Here is a 20931-nt window from a genome sequence, read left to right as displayed (position 1 = left end):
GGCGATCTCTCCAGCCTCCGGCGGTAGCACCAAATGCACCAGGCCGGTATGCACCTGTAGTAGCAGCAGGAGCAGGAGCAGGAGCAGGAGCAGGAGCAGGAGCAGGAGCAGGAGCAGGCAGAGGGCTTTCAACCCGTGGTGGTGTGGATATAGCGGCGGTAGCACGGGTGGGCGCAGAGGGCGCTCCTCCACGTCGCCAAGCTCCTTGGGGCTGCGCTGGTTGCGCTGGTTGCGCTGCTAGTTGATTGCGCTGTTCCGCGCGGCGTTGAGCGGCATGTGCTTCAGCCTCAGCCTCGCGTTCGGCACGTTTCCTTGCCTCCTCTTGAGTTTTGGCACGCTCTTCTTCCCGTTTCCTACGTGCTTCGGCGGCTTTCTCTTTCTCTTCCCGTTCCTTGGCCTCGGCCTCTTCCTCGGCTGCGTGGCGCTCTGAAGAAACATGAGGAAACGACTATATGCGATCAAGTCCACTCACCAGCTTCTAATCGAGCTTCTTCTTCCTCCTGCTCCCTGCGAATTCTCTCAGCCTCAAGACGCTCTTGTTCTTCTTCGTCTCTCATCTTCTGATGTGCAGCCCGCATCTTCTCCTTCTCCTCCTCGATTCTCTTGTGTGACTCCGCGAGTTTGGCTGTGTGCTCTTCACTTCGCTGTGCGATGATGAACTCTTTTCTCTGTTGATAATCCTGCATCATGCGGCTCAAGCGTTTCTTGGATATCATGTCCTCCTGGAACGCCTGGCGAGCACCCTCAATGCGCGAGCGCTGAAGCGTTTCGAAGATTGTGCGGTCGGTGGCTTGCTGTTCCGCGTAGTCCTCTGCAAGCAGCGGCCGCTCTTCTTTGCGGTACGCACGCTCGATGTGATCGATTCGCTTGGCAGCGGTGCGCAAACGCTGATTGAGCTCTTTCTTCTCGCGTTCGAATTGCTCGACTTGCATGCGCATGAGTGAATCTGTCGATAGATCTTCCATTTCCTGTGGACAGTCATATCAGTCACCCTGTAGTAGGCAATTTGAAAAAGGGATACGCACGTCCACCGACACTTTCAAGTTGCCCTTCTTGATCAGTGTTTGTGCGAGCTTCTTGGCTTCCTCCGCACGAATAGAATCCACCTCCTTCTGTGCGCGTTCCCGTTCCTTCTTGGCTATCTCGAGCTTGGCGCGTCGCACCTCCTCGTCCTTCTCGCGTCGCGTCGTTTCCGCACGACGGCTGGCCTCCTCCTTCTCCTTACGAGCGGAGAGCTCAGAGAGGAGCTCGCGGCGACGAGCAACGAGCGCACGACGGAGCGATAGCGCATGCCGCTCAGCGTTCGCAGCCGCGACAAGCTCCACAAATTTGACATGCTGTGCAGCTTCCTCTTCCTCGGGAGAGAGTTGGGGCGGGGGGTACAGAACCGCAAGGGAATTATGCAATGTCACTGCGAGCGTGCTCAGCCGTGTGCGCACGAGCTCTGCAGCGCTGGGCTGGATGCTTGCTTCTGAGTTGGTACTCGTGGACGGGATGGGGTCCTCGGAGCTGACTACGAAACCCTCGTCGATGAAGGTGATTGTGCCAGTGGCGTGGTCGACATACACACTGCGTTCACCGCGACGTGCACAACCCATGAGGAACGCCTCTACCTGCTCTGGGCCGAGGCCCTCGAGGGGAGAGACTAGTTCAAGGAGCGAGGTGATAGTAAGCGTGGAATAAACTTGAGAAAGCTGTGCGAGCAGGCGGGAGAGCAATGCACGTTCCAGGAGGGAACGGTAGCCAAAGTATGGTGTGTCCGGTGCACACAGTTCTGCGAGAAGCGGGGCGGTGGAGGAGCAAAGCGTCAAGGGGTCGAATGAAGCTTCAAGGAGCGTGTACAGAGACTTGATGGGTGCTGGGGAAAGACGGAGGACGTCACGGGAAAGCTATGAATATATAAACATACGTTCAGCTCAAAGATGGCGAATATACATACGGCATCTTTGATCAGCCCGGCGCGAGTAGGTGCTCTGGTGAGACCAAGAAGAGCAGTAAGGCGCGATGTCTTGCTTTTGCCATCCTCATCTTCATTTTGTAGGCCAACAGGGACGGCCAAGGCACTGACGAGTACTTGACCGGCGAGTTTCGTCATCTCCTCTTCGCTCTTTCCCCCAATGCTGGTAACAATTGCGTGGTACCGACCCCATGCAGCGGCATGATAGAGAGCATTTCCGCTCATCAAGAAAATCTTAGTCAACTTTTCATAATAGTTCGCCATCATCGCCGGACGGGGAGCCTTTTTTGCCATTGTGAGCAGATTGTGCACATCTTCGACACTGCGGAATGCCTCCTGCCAAAGCTCGAGTTCGACGGAGGTATTAAGCTGAGCAAACCGAGTGTCAAGATGATGTTGCAGTGTCTCCGCATCCGATAGGTTGATAGCATGTGTTTGATGCGCATATTTTGCGACATTGGAAAGGTGCAGTCGAAGAGTTTCACAAAGTCTCCGGAATTCGACCTTCCGTTGGTGCTTTAGGCAGAAACGGAAAGCTTGCTGCGCAACTTGCTAAAGAATTCATGTCAGAAAATATGGAATCAGGGTCGTCCCGCATCACGCCTGAGGTAATCATCATGAACACCATGAGGCGGTGTTACCTGCCTAAACCAGTAGCCTTCCCTTTAGGAAGCATATGAAGAATGACCGAAAATTAGAGAAGGAATGGAACTGCTTGCCAAAGGCACATGCGGGTGGTGGGGAGGAAAATGAGCTCACCTGATAGATGACTTCTAGCCGAGCATTATTCTTGAGAGTCTCGAGTGATGTACGATAGCTCTCCCACAGGAACTTGAGCCAGGGCGTGACGAGTGCACGATCCGTGCGGTCCTTGCTCTGATCACCACTAACCGCGCCGAGGAGAATGCTCTCAGGCGTTTCGCTTGCCTCAAGATCGTCGACATCGACAGGTCCGGTGACTTTGTCCGCTTTCTCCTGCGCCTCGGAGACTTTTGCATCTGAGAGCTGAATAAACCGGTTGATGACAACCTCAATGCTTCCGACGCTCGAATTTTGAGCGATATTCTTGTATTGCATCAGGCCCTCTTTGGCAGTGCGGCCTTTACGCATGTCGACGCAAAGCTCCACGAAGCGGATCACGATTGGCTCGAGTGTAGTGAGAGGTGTCGAGCGGAAGCGTTTTGAAGAGAACATCTCTACGAGCGACTGAAGAGCTGCATGAGACTGACCGACAGAGACGAGGCCCTCTGCTTGTTTGAGCACGGCCTCAGGTTTTGTGAACGGTGCCATGATTGGACTATGGGTTGTTGGTTGTGCTCGTCGAGCAGGATATCGTACGGACTGTTCAAGTGTGTTTCGAGTGTGACTTTTCCCGCTCGAGTGTTTTGTACAGCTCTTTGAGTTCGCTGTGAGTCGGGGTAATGGGCTTACTCGATATCGGTACCGTTAATGACAAGGAAAAAAACTAAGTTCAGTGGCCCCGTGAGAAATATAATCTGTTTTGAAGTCCGAGCTGCGACGTATTGAAATCTACTAGGGCACTTTTCTTCAACTTTCTGTGGACATCGTAATTTTACAAGGCTATTGAATACATCTATCTCATCGCCAACAAGCTACTTTTCACTTCAAACCCATCGTTGAACAATGACACTGTTAGCTAGCCCAGCACCCTCGATTGTTTGAGTATCATCTTCCAAGGTACGATTAGGGAATGTCGTTCCAATCGTATACGGGCGTGACATATTCTCGGGACGAGAACTACCAATAAATATTTAGTGTCTCTGGCGAATTTTCAAGGGCTAAACGCAACGTACGCATTGATGAACGAGCGAAGATCACCAACGGTATGCGTGAGATTCATCCTGCATGGCATACGCGTACCATCTGCCAGGCGGATCTGCACGCTCGTGGTAGGCTGCGTCTGGTCGACCTCAAAACGGGTGCTAATACTGTGCCTCTCGACACTAGCACTGGAATCAGCAGCACTGCTGCTGCCAGACGGAAATGATCCTGGCATGAAAGGTGCTGCACCAGAGGTAATAACAGGAGTTGGTGCACCAAGCCTTTGTCCAGATCCTGAAAAGTTGCCCCTCTTGGGGGGTACATATTCCTCGCTAAGTCGGGTTGCCACATTAAGGTTGACACGTTGCCCAGGTGTGACGTCCATGAAGGACATAGGCGCAGTACTGTAAAGAATGAGGACGGATATATCATGATGACAGAATGTAACATACCCTTGCTGGATGGACCTCAAAAGCTCTTGATTACCGGGTTCGTCATATCGCATCAGTGGTCCATCCTCAAGGCTAAACCCGTCTCTCCAAAGATGCAAGTGACGGACAACGATGTCATCTTCGTCTTCATATAGAGTACCAGATCAGCCATAGTAATAACCACTAGAACAACAAGCGGTAATAAAACTCACCATCTTTTGCGGTCGGATCCGGCACATATGAGCTCTCCACTTCGTCACTTCCAAGTACATGCCCGCCGCCACTGAAAGGTCCAGCTGCTCTGCGGGCGTCAGGTGGAGGTGCCATCCCGCCCCTTCAGAATAAGGGAGTGTTTGTCAGGATTAAAAATTTGATGCAGACGCTGAACGACGTACTCTGCGGCTTGCCTCAAGATATCTCTCACGAGGCGCCCACCAGGACGAGCACTGGCAGAGTTAGGGTTCTGCACTGCAATGCCACTACCCAGCTGGTAAGCTCAAGTACTATCATGCAGGGATCAAGCTTCACACACCTCCGCTCGCCACCTGCAAACCAGTTCTCACCCTCTTTGTCCTCATCGTCGCCGACCTGTGGTCCTCCTGGCACTCTGGCACCACCAGATGTAGGGAGATTCGAAAGACTTCCAAAGCCACCTCTATTTACATTTAATACTTAGATGGTTGTCAAAGATAACGGTGCTGGAAGCGCACCGAGATGAGGATGAGGAGTTCCTGCCGGGGTTGTTGGTGCCACTCCAGTCTCCAACCCGACCTACACGAGGTGCAGATGGCCGGCCCCATCCAGCGGGTAGAGGCTCGCTGTTCTGGTTTCCTCCAAGAGATTGTCCTCCGCCTGACATCGTTCAAGTTAATGATATCGATCTATATAATCACGATGAGTCCAATACGTGACGCGTCCTACCGGTGCGTATTACATAAGAAAATAAGTTCAGACGGACGTGACGCGTGACGAAGGATTGTGACATCGACTATTGGTTCGGATTGCTTCTTCTGCTATATATTATGTTTAATGAACAGATCACTTACTTAAGTTACATAGTGCTACTCTGCATCAACTTGCTGAGTCTCTTCGGGTGTAGTTCCAGACGGTTCTCTGGGCACAGATCTTGACGGATACAGGATATCACAGTTTGACGCCGAGTATGGGATCTCACCAACGTCATCTGTCGCATGCCTCAGCTCGGTCTATCCCATCTTCACTCCAGATGATGTGAAACCTGGACGTATGCAGGAAGATTTCTTCTGATTAACGGGTGAGCTCACATCGGAACAAAATGATCGTCGGCATTCATATCGGCGCTTCAGGTTCGCTGTCCATGTCAATGCTGATCAATCCCGATGGGACCCTGCGGACCCTGCCTGGTTTGGCAGCATCAAATTTTGTGGCGAGGCCGTTCTCGCTTGTCAGAAGACTTCCGAAGATTGGCTGGTGGATTACCCAAGGATTACCTCAACAACGTTTATTTCAACGACCACGAGACATCATTTTCCCCTCGGTGAATGAGAGTGAACTGCAGCCCCGCTAAATAATATCATTTGTTCATCGAGAGCCTCATTGCATGCATGGACAGCAATATGTATCCTCGTTTACGTCACGCTGTTCACAGTACCCGGTCACCACCGATGCCAACGGTCGGACATGGTCCTGAAGTTCTCCCCCGCCATCCTAACCGTGATCTGTCTGTGATCAGGTGCAACTCCCGCCAATGATGGTTCTGACTACTTCTTCCATTATCACCGCGACTTGTGCTATCTCGAGCTGATTTTTGCCCTTGCGAGCAATTCCAACTGGAATCCCCATTTATTTGTGGATCGCCATATAAATTGATGCATTAGCACTGTCTCTAGTTCCTTCCTATCCTTACGGACGGCACAAAGAAGTGTATACAGCTTACTTCAAAATTTGATTTTAAGATGCTCGTCGGAGCTGTCAGCCGCGTTGAAAATTACGGTGACCGGAACCATGAGAGTGGGAAGCATATGATGAAACCCGTGTCAACTTTGAGAGCAGAGTCAAATTGTCTGCTCTTCGTTTTAGCCAGCTAGCAAAAGAAAGCGCATGTATCTTGAACTGGCGACAGCGAAAAAAAGATGTGCATGTGTTGGAGGATATCGTATTGCAGCATATTGATATGAGCTGTATTGCAAAGAGTTCGCTGGCGGCTGAATGGCACGGAAGATGGGGTAGGAGGCTATCCAAATCGCGAAACCAATGACCATGGGCGCATCAGTAAACCGGCGAGTTCTTGCTGGGGATTATGCTGATTATGGTGCTTTTACATAGTCATATATTCCAATGTGACGAAAACCTTTCCTATATATTACGATATCTTCTTCTCACAAGTTCTCTGATGCCGCCATCACCATCGTACAGCCTTGAGGTTTCTCAGTCCCCTCTGAACGTCTCTAATATCAGATCGATTCCAGTCGCCAACCCAATCGAGAAAGACGGACACGAAGAGAGTGAAATTGAGGAGTCAGTTGATACCAGCCGAAAGACAATATTAGCGATTTTGAACCGATGCTAATTTGGCTGACTGCGCTACTGATGCTAACTCACGTACTACATATATAGATGTGCTTCGTCAGTTTACGAAGATTTGAAAGTGCTGTCGAGAAGTTCAGACGACGAGATGATATAACGCCAAAGTGGCTGAGATTAAGGTTATTGCTTACGGCAAGCAGAGTGTTGGCTTTCTCCATTGCACGCCTCTTGGCTTATGTAACAAGGTTATTGTTTGAATTGTCTGTTACACTCAGTGCGCACGCCGTGCGCTTGTTCGTCGACGACGCTTCGGTGTGGCCCTTGCGCGAGACTCGCTATTACTTGGGAACTGTATCTGCGATTCAACCACCAGATCAAGTAACCACTGTGTTGGCGACAAAAATAGCGCACGCGTGGCACGTTGCAAGTATTCGTTTGGCAGGGCAAATCTGGCCCGGGGGAATGTACATTGTAGCGTATTACGAATCCAATGGTCAGAAAGGCTCAGCGTGTGTTTGATTTGCTTAGACATACTAGATGTCCACGGGAGTCCGCGCATTTTTGGCAAAACGTTTATTACTCCACATCGCACAAACAAACAAAATTAATTCTTTGACAGTCCGACAGCGTGACATCGAAAGTACAACGTCTGCTAGTTTCTTTTTCGAAAATCGACGTGTTGAGTCCAGCGGAGAGTTACCGCGCAGAAAAGTGCATTTTCCCTAGAGTTCGCGCACTTTGTCACACCATGTCACACGTCTGCCGCAATGCCTTTTCACACTCCGCCCGTTTGTACAGTGTGTTGTGAGTTCGTGCGCACTTAATTGCGGAGTTTCGATTTACAGTAACGCTTTGGGTAGACTGTCACGTCTGGGGCATATTTCTTTTATTGCAGATGATCCTGGCAAGCATGTGGCCCCGGAGACATTTGTTTTAGTATTCTCTCATCGTGTATAACAATTGTACCATATTCCACAATTTTTTGTGGTGATCTGACCTTTAGAGCGAGCCTTATATGCACAAAAGTAGCCTCCAGCACTGATAAGTTGCCCATGGGACGAGATCTACTTCGATTTTCTTCAAAGAAAATATATAGCAGTGTGTATTATGTTTGGGGGAATTTAGATCTATCATGGATAAGGATTCCGTGCAGAATTGCGTGTGCTAGAGTCAATGCGCGGACTCTTGGGACACACGGACTCGTGGGACCATCTAGTATACGGCATTTGCAGTCACATTCATATAATACATTGGCTATGATCATGATAAATTTCGAAATTCGAAGAGCTGACGAAGCACTTCTATATGTAGTACGTGAGTAGCGTAGTCAGCCAAGTTAACATCGTTTCAAAATCGTTAATATTGTCTTTCGGCTTATATCAACTGACCTCTCAATTTCACTCTCTTCGTGTCCGTCTTTCTCGATTGGGTTGGCCACTGGAATCGATCTGATATTAGAGACGTTCAGAGGGAACTGAAAAACCTCAGGGCTGTACGATGGTGATGGTTTCGCGATTTGGATAGCCTCTTACCCCATCTTCCGTGCCATTCAGCCGCCAGCGAACTCTTTGCAATACAGCTCATATCAATATGCTGTAATACGATATCCTCCAACACATGCACATCTTTTTTCGCTGTCGCCAGTTCAAGATAGTCCAAAATACGTGGACCCTTTTCTAAATTTCCTTCGCAAAGCTTCCCGCCCTTCGCTCCAAAAAGAGCTTCAGGCCTTCACAATCAGACGAAGCAAGACACAGGTGGGTAAGCGCAGGGGCCGGGCTGCTGGTTTTTGGATCGATATTGAGTGCATCGAGGAAACACTGCTCCGGGTTGATGAGAGCGAGGCGTCGAAGTCGCGAGCATTTCTGTAACATGCGGTAAGCTAGAAAAACAGGAGCCTCATGCAATTTTTTCAGAGGATAGTCGTCTTGCCAGAAGAGGTTGGAGACCAAAGGTGATGGACTAAAATGTCCCATCCGCCGAGTCTCGTTATTCCTACATAGGCAGAACTAAATTCTATTTTTAGAATGATGACCCACTTTACTTCCGCCGAACCTCTATAACTGGCAATCCAATGGGTCGTCGAGAACGTGAAGATCTACCTTAATCTTCAGGTGGTGTCGAAATGTCTTGGAACACGCGCATCCACTACTAACTTATCACCAGGGTGGTCACATCAGGTTCCTATACTATACGAAGACCGTACTGATACGTGAACTCACGCAGGTGACCCGATTAATTCGCGCAGGTGTCCGATTCGTGTCTGTATAAATACAAGTCAGTGTAATCATGCACTCTAATCCCACCCTACCCGTCGCTCATCACAATAAGTCACCACCTCTCTGTTTTGAAGTACTTAACGTTTTGCAAAATAGCGGAGTGTCTGAATCGTGACTAGCAACAAGCCAGACCATTTCAATGGCGATTATCATTGCCGCATGCACCCTTATCATTATCTTAGCCAGCGTCTGGATAGTGAAACAACGATACCAGGCCGCAGGACGGTTGCCGTTGCCGCCCGGACCACCTGGACGTTGGCTATTAGGAAATGCGATGCCAAAGTCATCGTAAGTCATTTTCAAGGGACACCAGCATGAGCTCTATCTAACCCCTCACGCAGCGTGCCTTTTCAATTTGCGAGATGGACAGAACAATACGGACCTGTGTTCTCGCTCAAACAAGGCCCTAGGATTTTCGTGATTATTGGACGTCATCAGGTCAGCATAAAACAATACATTGTCTAGTCAGGCATGAAGTAGATCACGTCACAGGCTGCAGTGGATATCATGGAAAAAGAGGGAATAAATGTTGCCGACCGCCCACGTTCTGTTGCAGTGCACGAGACGTTGTCTGAAGGGTTCAGAGTGATCCTTGAGGGCGATACTGAGAGATGGCGCCGGATGCGCAGGTACGCATCCTGTCTCTACCAGGTGCGATAAGTGAGACTAAATGTAAAGCAGGATCTTGCATGCAAACTTGCAACCTAAGGTTGTGGAGACCCACGGGCCCATGCAGACCAGGCATGCGAAAAATGTGGTTCTGAATATCTTAAATGATCCAAAGAACCACCAGAGACATGCCATGAGGTAAGAACACCAGCTCTTAGTCGCGGTACAGGTGGTAATCCGAGGATTTTAGTTATTCGGCTTCCGTGACCATGTCCATCACCTACGGAAAATTTACTCCGACTTCATCTACAGATCCTGAAGTCGTTGACATGAATAGGTTTTCTGCGCGTCTTGGTCAAGCTGTGAAGCCGGGAGCATACCTTGTGGATGCGTATCCGATCCTGCGTTTCGTACCAGGCTACCTGAGTCAGCTGAAGGCATGGAACAGAGAAGAAATGGTTTTCTATAACGAGCAGTTAAACGTAGTGCGAAGACAGATGGTTCGTGATTTTCTTGTGATCATAGATATGCTCGCTCACCACTGTGAAGCGTGAGGGGAATGCAAGGCCATCCTTTGCGAGGTTCATGTTAGAGAACCAGAAACAGTACCAGATCGGAGATAAGGAACTGGCATTCCTTGGAGGAGTGATGTTTGGGGCCGGTACTGATGCGGTAAGTTCTTACATTGCATCGCGTCTTCACCCGACAACTGTTGTAGACTACGTCCGCAATCACAATTATGATGATGGCTGCTGCCACTCATACAGATGCGCAGGCTCGCGTACAAGAGGAACTTGATAACGTCGTGGGGCGTACGCGGCGTAGGTTATCCCTTTTCTTTATTCGTCTACGGACTGAGATAGCTCCTGATTAGTGCCGACGTTTGACGATCAGGAAACGCTGCCGCAGGTTACCGCGTTCATGCTCGAGAGTCTCAGGTGGAGACCTGTCAGTTTTGGAGGTACGTTTTATTTGAGTTGTGATGACGCGATGTTGAACGACCACTTGCACTACAGGCTTTGCGCATCGCGCGAGTAAGGACATCATTTGGAAGAACTACCTCATTCCTGCAGGTGCGACTGTTATTGGCAACCATTGGTCAGTACGCAATCATTTTCGTCCTCTCACCTTTGGGTCTGACGCTCGTGCTTCAGGGCTATCGCAAACGATCCTGAAGTCTTCCCCGATCCACACAAGTTCGATCCTCAGCGTTGGATTGACGATGCAGGTCGTGTGCGCGATGATCTCCGGTTTTTCACTTTTGGCTTTGGCCGTCGGTGAGTAGTATCGTTCATCTCTCGACCATTTCTTATGCCTTACTTGAAAATGTCAGAGTGTGTCCCGGTCAACACATCGCGAATCGGTCGATCTTCATCAATACGGCTCTCATTATGTGGGCTTTCCGCCTTTCGGAGAATCCTGCAGCGAAGATCAACACGCTTGCATTCTCGGACACTTCGAACATACAAGCTGCTCCGTTTGAGATATGCTTTGCGAAGAGGGTCGACGAGAAGGTAATCAGGGAACTATGCGCACCGGGCGAATAAAAGGTGTTTATTGAATTTTTGTGCAAAGGAGTTCGTCTTGCGTTTTTTCGTTGTCTATCCGACAGATTTTTTTTATCCTTGATTATTGTCCTTTGGGGCCGGGCCCTATGATGGACATTACCTACACCTATGTTCTTTTGTTCGTTCACTATGTAATCTGTGTCAGTCTTTTGCAATGGTTCTGGCGCGAGCGAGAACAGTTCGGCCTTTTTCAGGCGTTGGGTTATTGGTGGGTCTTCCTCTGGGGGCGATACGTCTCCGAAAATGCTCTCCAACCGCTTCGTTCTTGAGTACGGCTCTCATGCATTTGCGTGAGCCTACTTCCTATCGGACTCAAACCCATCGTTACACTTAACTTTGTATATCTGTAAACAGGCACCATTGTAATCATGAACTGGCTCCACTTGGTCTTACCATGCATCAATCTCTCGATACACTGCGATACTCTCCAAGTTGCGTGGCTGATCGTGAGCCGTTTGCAGACAGTCCCCGGACAAAATAAGGTATGGTACTGAAGTGTTATCCTTTTACCATTCAATTATTCCGCCACCCCACATGCGCTTTCTTTTTCTAGCTGGTTAAAACGAAGAGCAGACAACTTGACTTTGCTCTCAAAGTTGACGCGGGTTTCATTGTGTGCTTCCCACTCTCACGGTTCCGGTCACCGTAGTTTTCAACGCGGCTGACCAATGCAGAGTACCGGGAATGATAGTAAGTAGCAGCTGGAGTAGAACGGGCCTCCAAGTGTATTTCAATGTCCGACGTGCCGTCTGTTAGCCACCAGCTTTGCCGTAGTGCGCGCCGGACTTTCTGCGCCGGAGGGGCGGTTTCAGGGATGTTGCGCGTCATTGTCACGTGTTTCCAAAATCAAAGCTTTCAAACCAAGTACTTTAAATTGGACAACGCGTACGCCGCGGTCAGGTTTGCCCTTTGACCGACACTACATTGAGCCTGAGTGCCGCTCGAGAGCCTCAATAGCATTAATGCGTGCGCCAACCCCGCAGTTGTCTCTCACATCTTCCATACCTTCGAGCAGGAGACATGCGTTCAAGAAAAGAAAACTCGGCCATGCTATTCAATCGTCCACGCGCCACGACACAGGGTCATGTCCCTCGAAGGCAGACCAATCACCAACACCAAATGCACATAAAGCCTCGACTTTGTCATGCTCTTCATGTCACCGTGTGTTATCTGCATCAATGAGGTCTGGTGCAGGTGCAGGCGCAACTTGTGCAATGTGGGTGGCCTCTAACTGTTCGTCTCTCAAATCTGATAAATTTTCAGGTGTGGATCAGCTATATGTGCTGTTTGTTCTCGCACATGCTCCTCGATGTTACGACAATCCTCGTTCCCGCCAACACCGGCATTAACACGTTGTCCCTCTCTGTCAGGATCGCCGTCGCCGTCACCTTCCGGATCTCCCAAACGAGCTGCATTAAGTCTAAACATCTCCACTATGAACTGTAGTATACTCCTCTCTCCATCTTCTGGCAAGCGGAAGAAGTCTTCAGAAAAGGATGACGTTGATGTAGACTATCCTTCGAAATCTCGAGGCACACTTTTCGGGCTAGACGATGGAGCTCTCCTTGTTCCTGGATGTGGTCGACTTATCTGCAGAACGTGCTGCGTGGAGAGTGCTCAGAAGTAAGCTTTTGATGACTAATGTTGCGTTGAACAACGATTGAGGTCTTTTCTAATCGCAGCGATGGGACTCTTTGTGTAGATTGTTACGCCGTTGTTGAAAACGTGCTGTAGAATGAGGAACAGTCTTATCATGAGGAGCCTCTCATAATTTCCGGAGGACCCTTCGATTATACCGACATCACCTGCATTGTCAATGCTTTGCTTTGTTTCTCAGATTATTACACGCCACAGTGATTCCTCATATTGTATACTATGCATTCATTACCCTATTTTTACAAGCACTCATACACTAGATGGAGAATGGAAACATTTTGGCGAAGCTTTGTGATATTGAATTGTTGAATTGCGAGTTTTAACTGGTTTTACTTCATTATCCTTGGAACGAGCACGGTAGATTGGATGAACGGGATGTTGGCATGCGGGGGAACGCAGAGTCCGTGCATCCGACGGACGCATTGTCCTAGCTGGAAGGGGCAGACAGCCTCGCGCCAAGGGTGCGTTTGATGCTATCATTGCTAACGTTGATTGCCGTGATGTACGAGATCACGATAGCGGTTCAGATGGCCCGAGAGCTGTTGCAGAGATGCGGCGCATGGGTATTCACTGACAGCTCTCGAGGTGATGCTGCAAGAAGAGGTTCTGCAGGATCTCCGCAGATTCTGTTGTCAGGTGAAAGAGTCCTTAATGGTACATTCCACCATATAATTCCCGCGATAAACCCTTTCCCTTGATCAAGCCCACCCTACTAGTATTTGCAGCAGGCTTGCAACCGTGACCTCGGACCAGCGTCGAGTTATCCTGTTGATGTGTGATGAACGATGCCAAGAGTTGCACAAGAGCTTAGGGCATCAGCCACAGCAGTACTAGCTCCGAGCTCCGGCTCGTCGGGTTTGAAGTGGTCTTGACCAGGATCGTACCAAATCCAGACGGAAGAATGTTCAGTCGCATTATAGTATTATTCCAGGACTTACGTGACGAAGGAAGAATATTTGATATCGGTGAGCTGTGACAAGTCTTCGTGGAACATGATAAGGCACGTCGTTCTAACAATCAATAAATGCGTACTCACAAAAATAGCCTGATGTGCACCATGGAACCTCAGGCTGGCGGCTTCAAAATTGATGTAATAAAGAGTATGGAGCTGATACCGCAACATCCAGTATATGCCAACGAGTCCTCTGCGACTTCCGCGCGACACCGCATCATTAACAGCACGAAATCCGAGAGCATGATGTACAAGATTGGAGATACAGAAAAGTTCACGCATACTATCTACCCGGTTGTTCGGACGGGGAAGATCCCCCAGCACTTGTTGATGGGTTTGGATGCCATTGAGATGCTAGCCGCTAAGACCAAACTTGAGTACTGAGTAACGGCTGAGGCGACGCCATGGTGAAGAGCTGTGAATAGCATTGCCTGGAGCGCCAGTTACAAGTATTATCCTGTTTTGTTTTTGTTTTTCTAATTAGTGGGGCCAGAGAATCAAACCATAGATGAATGAAGATAGTTGTTACGGAAATCCTTCTTTACAATGGAACTTGTTATACGCAGTGCTTTTCAGACGTAGCGATGCCCCGTGAAAACAGTCATGCAGTTGCAGCCTTCACATGAGGCCAGTGATCAACCAAATGTACCGCTTCAACTTGCTCCTCATTAATAGGTTCTAGCGCGTCAGTTGCTCGCCATGTCCTCTTGGCATGCTTCAGCAGGTAGATCGCAGAAGTCGGAGTCATGCCTTCCATGCGTTTGACAGCACCCTAACGCGCGATCAATTAAGCATCGCACTACATCGTCAAAACAGAGCTCACCAAAGTTGTGGGCCTGACCCTCTGTAGGCGCTCCCTCACCTCCTCGCTCAATCCTTGCACTTTGGAGTAGTCCATATCAGGATCTAGTTGCAGCGACTCATCGGCATGGAATAATGCAAGGTCTGCTTGCTGTCGTGGGAGGTGAGGAGCGTAGGATGCTATTTCAAAGTCCATTGGCATGTTGAAATAAAGAACGGCAAGACTGTTCACCTTCGATGTCAATCCGCGCTCTAATATGAGGTTCCACAAAATCGAGACCTGGAACAGCTCCGGAACGTACAAGATCGGCCGCGGTCATACCTGGAATCTTCAGCATGTCGTACGCACTATTGCAGAATTCCAGCTGAAGCTACATCATAGAGACGCAACCACGAACCTCCTCATGATACCATCTCGTGAAATATCAAATCCGTATCTCCCCCAACCCTGAGCCTAGATGAATAAAATAATTCAGACAAGCTCGAGGCGGCGCTCACCTGCGGACTGAGTACAACGCTTTTGAAGAGCTCAGTGCCTCGCTGTATAGCGTCTCGGTCACCCAAAAAGGCTAACCATCTGTCAGGGGAGATAATTCCAGCAGAATAACCTATATGAACAAACCATTAGATCGTAAAAAACATCAGAATAGGGTCTGCGGGATGTACCAATCTCAGTTAACCGCATGTCAGCGTTGTCGCTCCTCAGTGACATCCGGTATTCCGAACGAGAAGTGAACATCCGGTCTCCATAAGTGACCAAAATTAGCTTCGCATCAGAAGTGGATAAATTAGAGGTCACTCGTACACGGTTCCTCCGCTCCCTTTCCTATCAGATCATCTACCATCACTCCCAGGAATCCATCCGCTCGGGTGAGCGACATCGGGGGATGGCCTCGGGCTGAAAGACCTGCATTAATTCCAGCAAGGCAACCTTGCGCAGCGGCTTCTTCGTAACCTGTCGTGCCATTTATCTGGCCAGCGAGGTAAAGACCCTATAACAAGTTGCCCCTTAGGCGACAATGACAAGGTACAGACACCGTAGTTACCTTGATGCGTTTTGTTTCCAATGTTGCTTGGGAGATCATGAGTTGATATGAGGTCACATTCTTATCCAACTCACAGGTCAGCTCGCGGGGATCAACATGATCATATTCAACACCATATGCTGGCCGCAGCATCTTGACTTGTTCAAGACCCGGTATTGTTCTCATCATTGCTTCTTGGAGCTCCTCAGGCATAGAACATGACAACCCGTTGGGATATATCAGGTCTACACAGAAGATTAGAATGCGTAATTTGCATCCGATACTAAAGCACACCTGAATCATATCCTTCTGGTTCAAGCCAGATGGTATGACTGCCCTTGTGTCCAAAACGGGTAATTTTGGCTTCTAGTGAGGGGCAGTATCGCGGACCTGTGATATCATGGTAAGAAGGGTAGACAATAGCTAAGGGCTAGAAACCTTTCTTGGTCTCCTGAATATGTACACTGAGATGCATACTCTCCTTGATGAGGTGATGCGTTTCCAGTGTGGTGTGAGTCTGAAAACACGGAATTTGGTTGTTCTATAACAAACTCAGTCCTCATATCTAGTTCATGAACGTCGAAAACTTACAGCATGGTCTACTTCCCGGTGAAGAAATGAAAACGGCTGAGGTTTTTCATCTCCATCTTGCCGTTCCATCTGGCTGAAGTCAATGCTGTGTTTATCTAGCCTTGCAGGCGTGCCAGTCTGCAGGCGTCCAAGTTTGAACCCTGCTGCATTGAGGGATGCAGAAAGACCTGTCGAGGGTGCCTCCCCGATACGTCCCGCAGGTATACGACGCATCCCTAAAAAGTGAAAGACAATTCGAGATGAAGATGAAAGCATAAGTCATGCAACATAATTTGACTTGAACCACAACCTTACCGATGTGAATTTCACCGCCCAGAAAGGTCCCAGTACAGATAACGACCTTGGAACACCTGATTACATCTCCTGTCTCTGGAAAAATAGACTGGTGAGGACTTTTGTTATGCGGGCATAGTGCGCGCACCTAGTCGGACGCCCGTCACAGTCCCCCACGTTGACGAGGACGTGGATGTGCAAGGACTGTTGTCAAATACGAGGTCAAATACGCTTGCAGCACGTACGTCCAGGTTCGTGTAGCTGAAAAGGATGTCTTGCATATGACGCTTGTAGATTTTACGGTCTACCTGTGCTCTAGGTCCCTGTTGTTGTTTGTTTTCAAATGTAATCAGACAGGGCAAGCATCATGCACCATCACTCACCCAAACAGCTGCACCTTTCGAAGCATTGAGCATGCGGAACTGTACCCCAGCTTTATCTGTACAACAAGTTTCAGGTATTTACAATTATGCCCATCTGCAAGAGACGCACCCGCGATCCTCCCCATAAGGCCATCCAGAGCATCGACTTCCCTCACCAGTGTACCCTTTCCAACACCACCAATAGAAGGATTGCATGAGAGCTCGCCCACAGTATCAATCCGCTGGGTTAGTAGTACTGTTCGTGCGCCTGTACGGGCAGCACCTGCCGCCGCCTCGCAGCCCGCATGTCCTCCACCGATAATACACACTACAGAGAATGTAAGTTAAAACATACAACTTGATAACACCCTGCAAACCATCATATGTATCTTGAATTGAGTTCGAGTTTGAAGTCGCTGCGTGTAGGGCCCGAATACGTGCTTCTCGAGAAGTACGCGAGGGTAGTAGTCTAGTAGATGTGTCCGGTGTGCTGGTATACAGCGATTTCAACGAGCCTCCTGCGCTAAGAAGCCGTCGCCCCCGCAGTAGGGTAGCCCAGCTTCTTCTCGATAGCATTAATATGCACCTGGCGAACGGTTTGCTGGGCAAGTGAAAATTTAGGGATACAAAAAACAGTCTATACGTAGATAGTATCGATCAGTCTTTGGAAGGCCTAGGGGTAGCTTGTTATGATATACAAATTCAAAGGCTTGAGACTGTGTTCGAGAGAAGCGTGAGTCGTGACACAAGTTCAAGTTGTCAAAAGTTCTAAATTCCTATAGGCTATATCTCACGGGGGACTCCGACAACATATCCAAAACAAGTATCTCTCCGAAATTTCTAACTTAATACAACATGCAACTCGCGATGTGGGAACTTTAACCATCATGTACCACTTTCTCGCATAGAGGATTGATTGTCTCTCAAAGTCTCATAGAACTTCAATTATAGCCTGTAAAGTGAGCAGAATGCAGTGCGTCGCGTTGAATCTATTTGTCTTATCGCAGGCATATATAAAGCCTGTATGCCATCCACATGACTGGAACAGGGCACCTGATACTTGTAGTATAAGGTCTAGAAACGATGCGATAGAGTGAACAATGGCAAGTTATAAAGTATGCCAATCGTACAGCTTTTTCGGACATACATATAACGTACCTTCGAGGCTTCTAGGTCAAGTTCATGGTACCCTGTTAGTATCAGTCGGACCTCACTCGGTTCCTTCGAGTTTCCCTGCGCAGACAAAGCGAACACCCTCACGTCATTCACAACGAGAAGACCCCAGGCCCTGCCCAATATGTTCGCTTCAGCTTAATGCTGCAATTATTATCGAGCGGTATATAACGAATGGCCTCAATATATCCTTGCTCCCCGCATGTTTCGAATTCCCTTCCCTTACTCTGTCGGTTCGATCTTGCGAGTCTCTTCAACGCATTTTCAAAGTCTAAATGTCCTCAACTTCGTACCATTCCCAAACCATTCCCATAGGGTGTTCGGACTTTGTCTGTGCAGGGTTTGGAGAAACTCGAAAGAACTGAGTAAGGTCCAACTGATAACAGGGTACCAGAAACTGTTCTAGTTCAAACCTTTAGGTCCCAAACTATAAACCGTGGTCGCCATGCTGAGTTATTCGGATCGCAGTTAATAATTAGGTTTAAAAACAATCACCTTGGTCTCTGTTTCAAATCGTTCTTTGCCCTCGATTCCAACTGTTTAGCTTCCCCCTATCCACAATTCACAATGCAGCTCACTCTTCTCGCATCCCTTGCTGTCCTTTGTACCTCTGCTTTCGCTGCCCCTGTTGAGAGTCGCGATAGTTCAGAGGTTGAGGTCCTCGCCTGTGTGTGCCCAAACTCATTCTAAGCATACGAACTGACAATGGGTAGATGTGGAGAACGTTTTGAACGATGCAGATATCACCGTTGCCAAGTGTGAGGGCTTGGTTGACGTCATCGTTGGTATGACACTTACTGCAACTCACAATTCGCTGCTGAAGGTTTTCCAGACGTCGAGGATGATTTGAATGACCTTGATGTGAACGTTCTTACCAAGCGGCAGATTTTGTCCAATGTCATTGCTGGTATGGGATTTCCTGAACCTCACAGTTTGCCGCTGAAGGTTTTCCAGACGTCGAGGATGAATTGGAGACTATTGAGGTGAAGTTTCTTGGCGACTGAGATGCTGATGTCATTGTTGGTATGGGATTTCCTGAAGTTCACAGTTTGCTGCTGAAGGTTTTCCAGACGTCGAGGATGATCTGAACGATCTGGATGTGACCAAATGGAGTGACACATTGATCGGCACTAGTGATGTGCACGGCCCGGCTTCAGGCCGTGGGCCAGGCCAAGCCGGGCCTGAATAGGCCAAGCCGAGCCGAGCCAAAGTCACGGCCTGGTGACGGCTTTGGCCTGGCCTGGGCTAATGAAAAGCCAAAGCCGCCGGCTCAGGCCGCGGCTTAGTCAACTGTGCCTGCAGCGCCCAAGCTCAAACTGTTTGACGATCGTCGATCGAAAATCTGACTTCTGTCTCATTTTAGCTTTTCAATCACTTACATTGTGTGCATGTTCATGTGGTAAGAATCACAGTGAGTCGCAGACATTCTTTTCAAGCTCGACACAACTCACTTGCCACAGTGTTAGCAGATAGCACACTCGTCATTTTCAGTACCTGTCAATTATGGCATCGTCAGTTTCAAGTGAGCGCGCGTTCTCACAGGGCGGTATCACTATCAGCAAGCGCCGAAACCGTCTCAAGGGTGACATTGTTGAGGCACTTCAATGCGTCAAATGCGCCCTCCGCCACGACGTACTCTTCCGTGAGCCTGGACCATCATCATCAACTGAGGAAGCTCTCGAGGACTTGGATATTGAGTCAGACACTAACGACTCCGAGAAGCTGAGTGATGCCGAGGATGAAGGTTGGGACGCTCTTCTGGAGGGAGATGAGGATCTCGTAGAATCAGACAGCGACTTCGTGTAAATAGTATGTCATCCTTGTCTGAACCATTTTTCTGTTTTCAGTGCTCGGGCCGCGGCTCAGGCCGAGCCAGGCCAAAGCCAAGCCGTCATTGACGGCTTTGGCCTGGCCCGCAGTTTTTCAAAGCCAAAGCCGTCTGAAGCCAGGCCGAAGCCACGGCTTTCAGGCCAAGCCGGGCCGTGCACATCACTAATCGGCACCGACGTCAGTAAGTACTATTCACATGATTTTGTTTAGCTTTCTTTAAAGTAAGCCCACAGTTGTTGACGATTTTATCAACGATACCGAGGTCAATATCCTTTAGTCGGTTGAAGTGGGATCTCTGGTCATGGATCTTTGCGTCTGCTTCATCACACCCACTATGCACTTATTCCATAGGTTACGTATTCATATAGTCATTACATAAGATGCGTGGTGGATCAATGAGGTCGAAGCTCCACTGGAAATTACCGTGCGTTCACAATTTGTACTAGGGGTTCGCTGTGCGAACTTATGACCTTGCTCCGGAGAATTTTTAATTCATGGGAATCGGCTTTGTCGACCTCTTCTAATACTCGTCGTTTTCGGTCCCCCAAATCTGCGTGACGGCAGTCTTAAGTCTGCTTGTTTTTTGTTTTCACTGCGACAAGTCAAATTTTTCAGCCAATTAATAGGTTGGCCTTTAGCATATTCGATGTCATCTTCAGCTTGGTCCTAATACCTTTTGAGCACATGTAACAGGCTGAGACAGCATGCAAAATGTGGTAACGGTACGAAAGTTCAACAAATCCAGATAGACCAATGCAGCTTCAAGTATGCATTAGGTTGTGGTTCACGCACTCTACCGCATCTCACTATATCATCCTGCAATTTTTGTATCTGCTGAAACGTTTTGTGCATGTAGCTCCGCCCTGCTCACTTAGTAACTGCCTTTGGTGTACCAGGTGGCGAACAGTGTCAAAAGGTGGAGCTCCAATGTGTCCTCTCTAGTCATGTTGCCTCACGCTGACGTTTACTGATTGTTGGCTGTCTCATATCTTTCTTTCTTGCTTGCGCCTGACAAGACACACGGCAACTTTGTATCCGTGTCGATGATGTATGTGGTCTCTCTCAGTTCATCCTATCCTTGGGTGTTTCCGTTTCCCTCACATTTCTTTCGCCTCGTCATCAATCTCAGGAAATCAG

The 20931-nt window shown here is 48.8% G+C and overlaps 6 protein-coding genes across 6 annotated transcripts; 3 read left to right on the top strand and 3 right to left on the bottom strand.

The window, feature by feature from the left end:
• Positions 1-63: 63 nt before the first annotated feature.
• HD556DRAFT_1363275 (uncharacterized protein) lies at positions 64-3414 on the bottom strand. Its single transcript, XM_041302687.1, has 4 exons — positions 2717-3414; positions 1940-2509; positions 1026-1889; positions 64-968 (listed from the first exon to the last, which is right to left on the bottom strand). Exons 1-4 carry the CDS (start codon positions 3245-3247, stop codon positions 459-461), a joined length of 2475 nt encoding a protein of 824 aa, XP_041161402.1. The 5' UTR covers positions 3248-3414; the 3' UTR covers positions 64-458.
• Positions 3400-5119, bottom strand: HD556DRAFT_1363270 (uncharacterized protein). Its single transcript, XM_041302686.1, has 7 exons — positions 4881-5119; positions 4703-4825; positions 4566-4649; positions 4383-4504; positions 4192-4315; positions 3772-4143; positions 3400-3715 (listed from the first exon to the last, which is right to left on the bottom strand). The coding sequence occupies exons 1-7, from the start codon at positions 5027-5029 to the stop codon at positions 3583-3585; spliced, it is 1107 nt and encodes a 368-aa protein (XP_041161401.1). The 5' UTR covers positions 5030-5119; the 3' UTR covers positions 3400-3582.
• A 4049-nt stretch (positions 5120-9168) lies between these two features.
• HD556DRAFT_1471867 (cytochrome P450) lies at positions 9169-11414 on the top strand. Its single transcript, XM_041308452.1, has 11 exons — positions 9169-9242; positions 9296-9392; positions 9447-9583; positions 9633-9761; positions 9814-10063; positions 10113-10235; positions 10282-10384; positions 10438-10524; positions 10580-10661; positions 10718-10840; positions 10897-11414. The coding sequence occupies exons 1-11, from the start codon at positions 9229-9231 to the stop codon at positions 11108-11110; spliced, it is 1359 nt and encodes a 452-aa protein (XP_041161400.1). The 5' UTR covers positions 9169-9228; the 3' UTR covers positions 11111-11414.
• A 468-nt stretch (positions 11415-11882) lies between these two features.
• Positions 11883-12951, top strand: HD556DRAFT_365907 (uncharacterized protein). The gene is made up of 3 exons (XM_041310386.1): positions 11883-12347; positions 12395-12754; positions 12814-12951. The coding sequence occupies exons 1-3, from the start codon at positions 12094-12096 to the stop codon at positions 12863-12865; spliced, it is 666 nt and encodes a 221-aa protein (XP_041161399.1). The 5' UTR covers positions 11883-12093; the 3' UTR covers positions 12866-12951.
• A 1190-nt stretch (positions 12952-14141) lies between these two features.
• Positions 14142-17542, bottom strand: HD556DRAFT_1363230 (glucose inhibited division protein A-domain-containing protein). The gene is made up of 17 exons (XM_041302685.1): positions 17169-17542; positions 16922-17119; positions 16813-16868; positions 16578-16752; positions 16451-16525; positions 16157-16371; positions 16004-16106; positions 15860-15955; positions 15661-15810; positions 15587-15612; positions 15346-15532; positions 15207-15284; positions 15039-15148; positions 14939-14988; positions 14773-14888; positions 14563-14720; positions 14142-14511 (listed from the first exon to the last, which is right to left on the bottom strand). The coding sequence occupies exons 1-17, from the start codon at positions 17365-17367 to the stop codon at positions 14341-14343; spliced, it is 2163 nt and encodes a 720-aa protein (XP_041161398.1). The 5' UTR covers positions 17368-17542; the 3' UTR covers positions 14142-14340.
• Positions 17543-17870: 328 nt separating this feature from the next.
• Positions 17871-18968, top strand: HD556DRAFT_1471837 (uncharacterized protein; the record flags this gene model as incomplete). The annotated part of the gene is made up of 5 exons (XM_041308451.1): positions 17871-17964; positions 18371-18631; positions 18678-18749; positions 18788-18871; positions 18919-18968. The coding sequence occupies exons 1-5, from the start codon at positions 17892-17894 to the stop codon at positions 18966-18968; spliced, it is 540 nt and encodes a 179-aa protein (XP_041161397.1). The 5' UTR covers positions 17871-17891.
• Between the last annotated feature and the right edge of the window lie 1963 nt (positions 18969-20931).

This window comes from Suillus plorans, assembly GCF_016647745.1.
Source record: "Suillus plorans strain S12 chromosome Unknown HD556scaffold_21, whole genome shotgun sequence".
In the NCBI taxonomy this organism is placed as follows: domain Eukaryota; kingdom Fungi; phylum Basidiomycota; class Agaricomycetes; order Boletales; family Suillaceae; genus Suillus; species Suillus plorans.
Note: the sequence above shows the minus strand (reverse complement) of the source record. Positions and strands in the feature narration are given on the sequence as shown.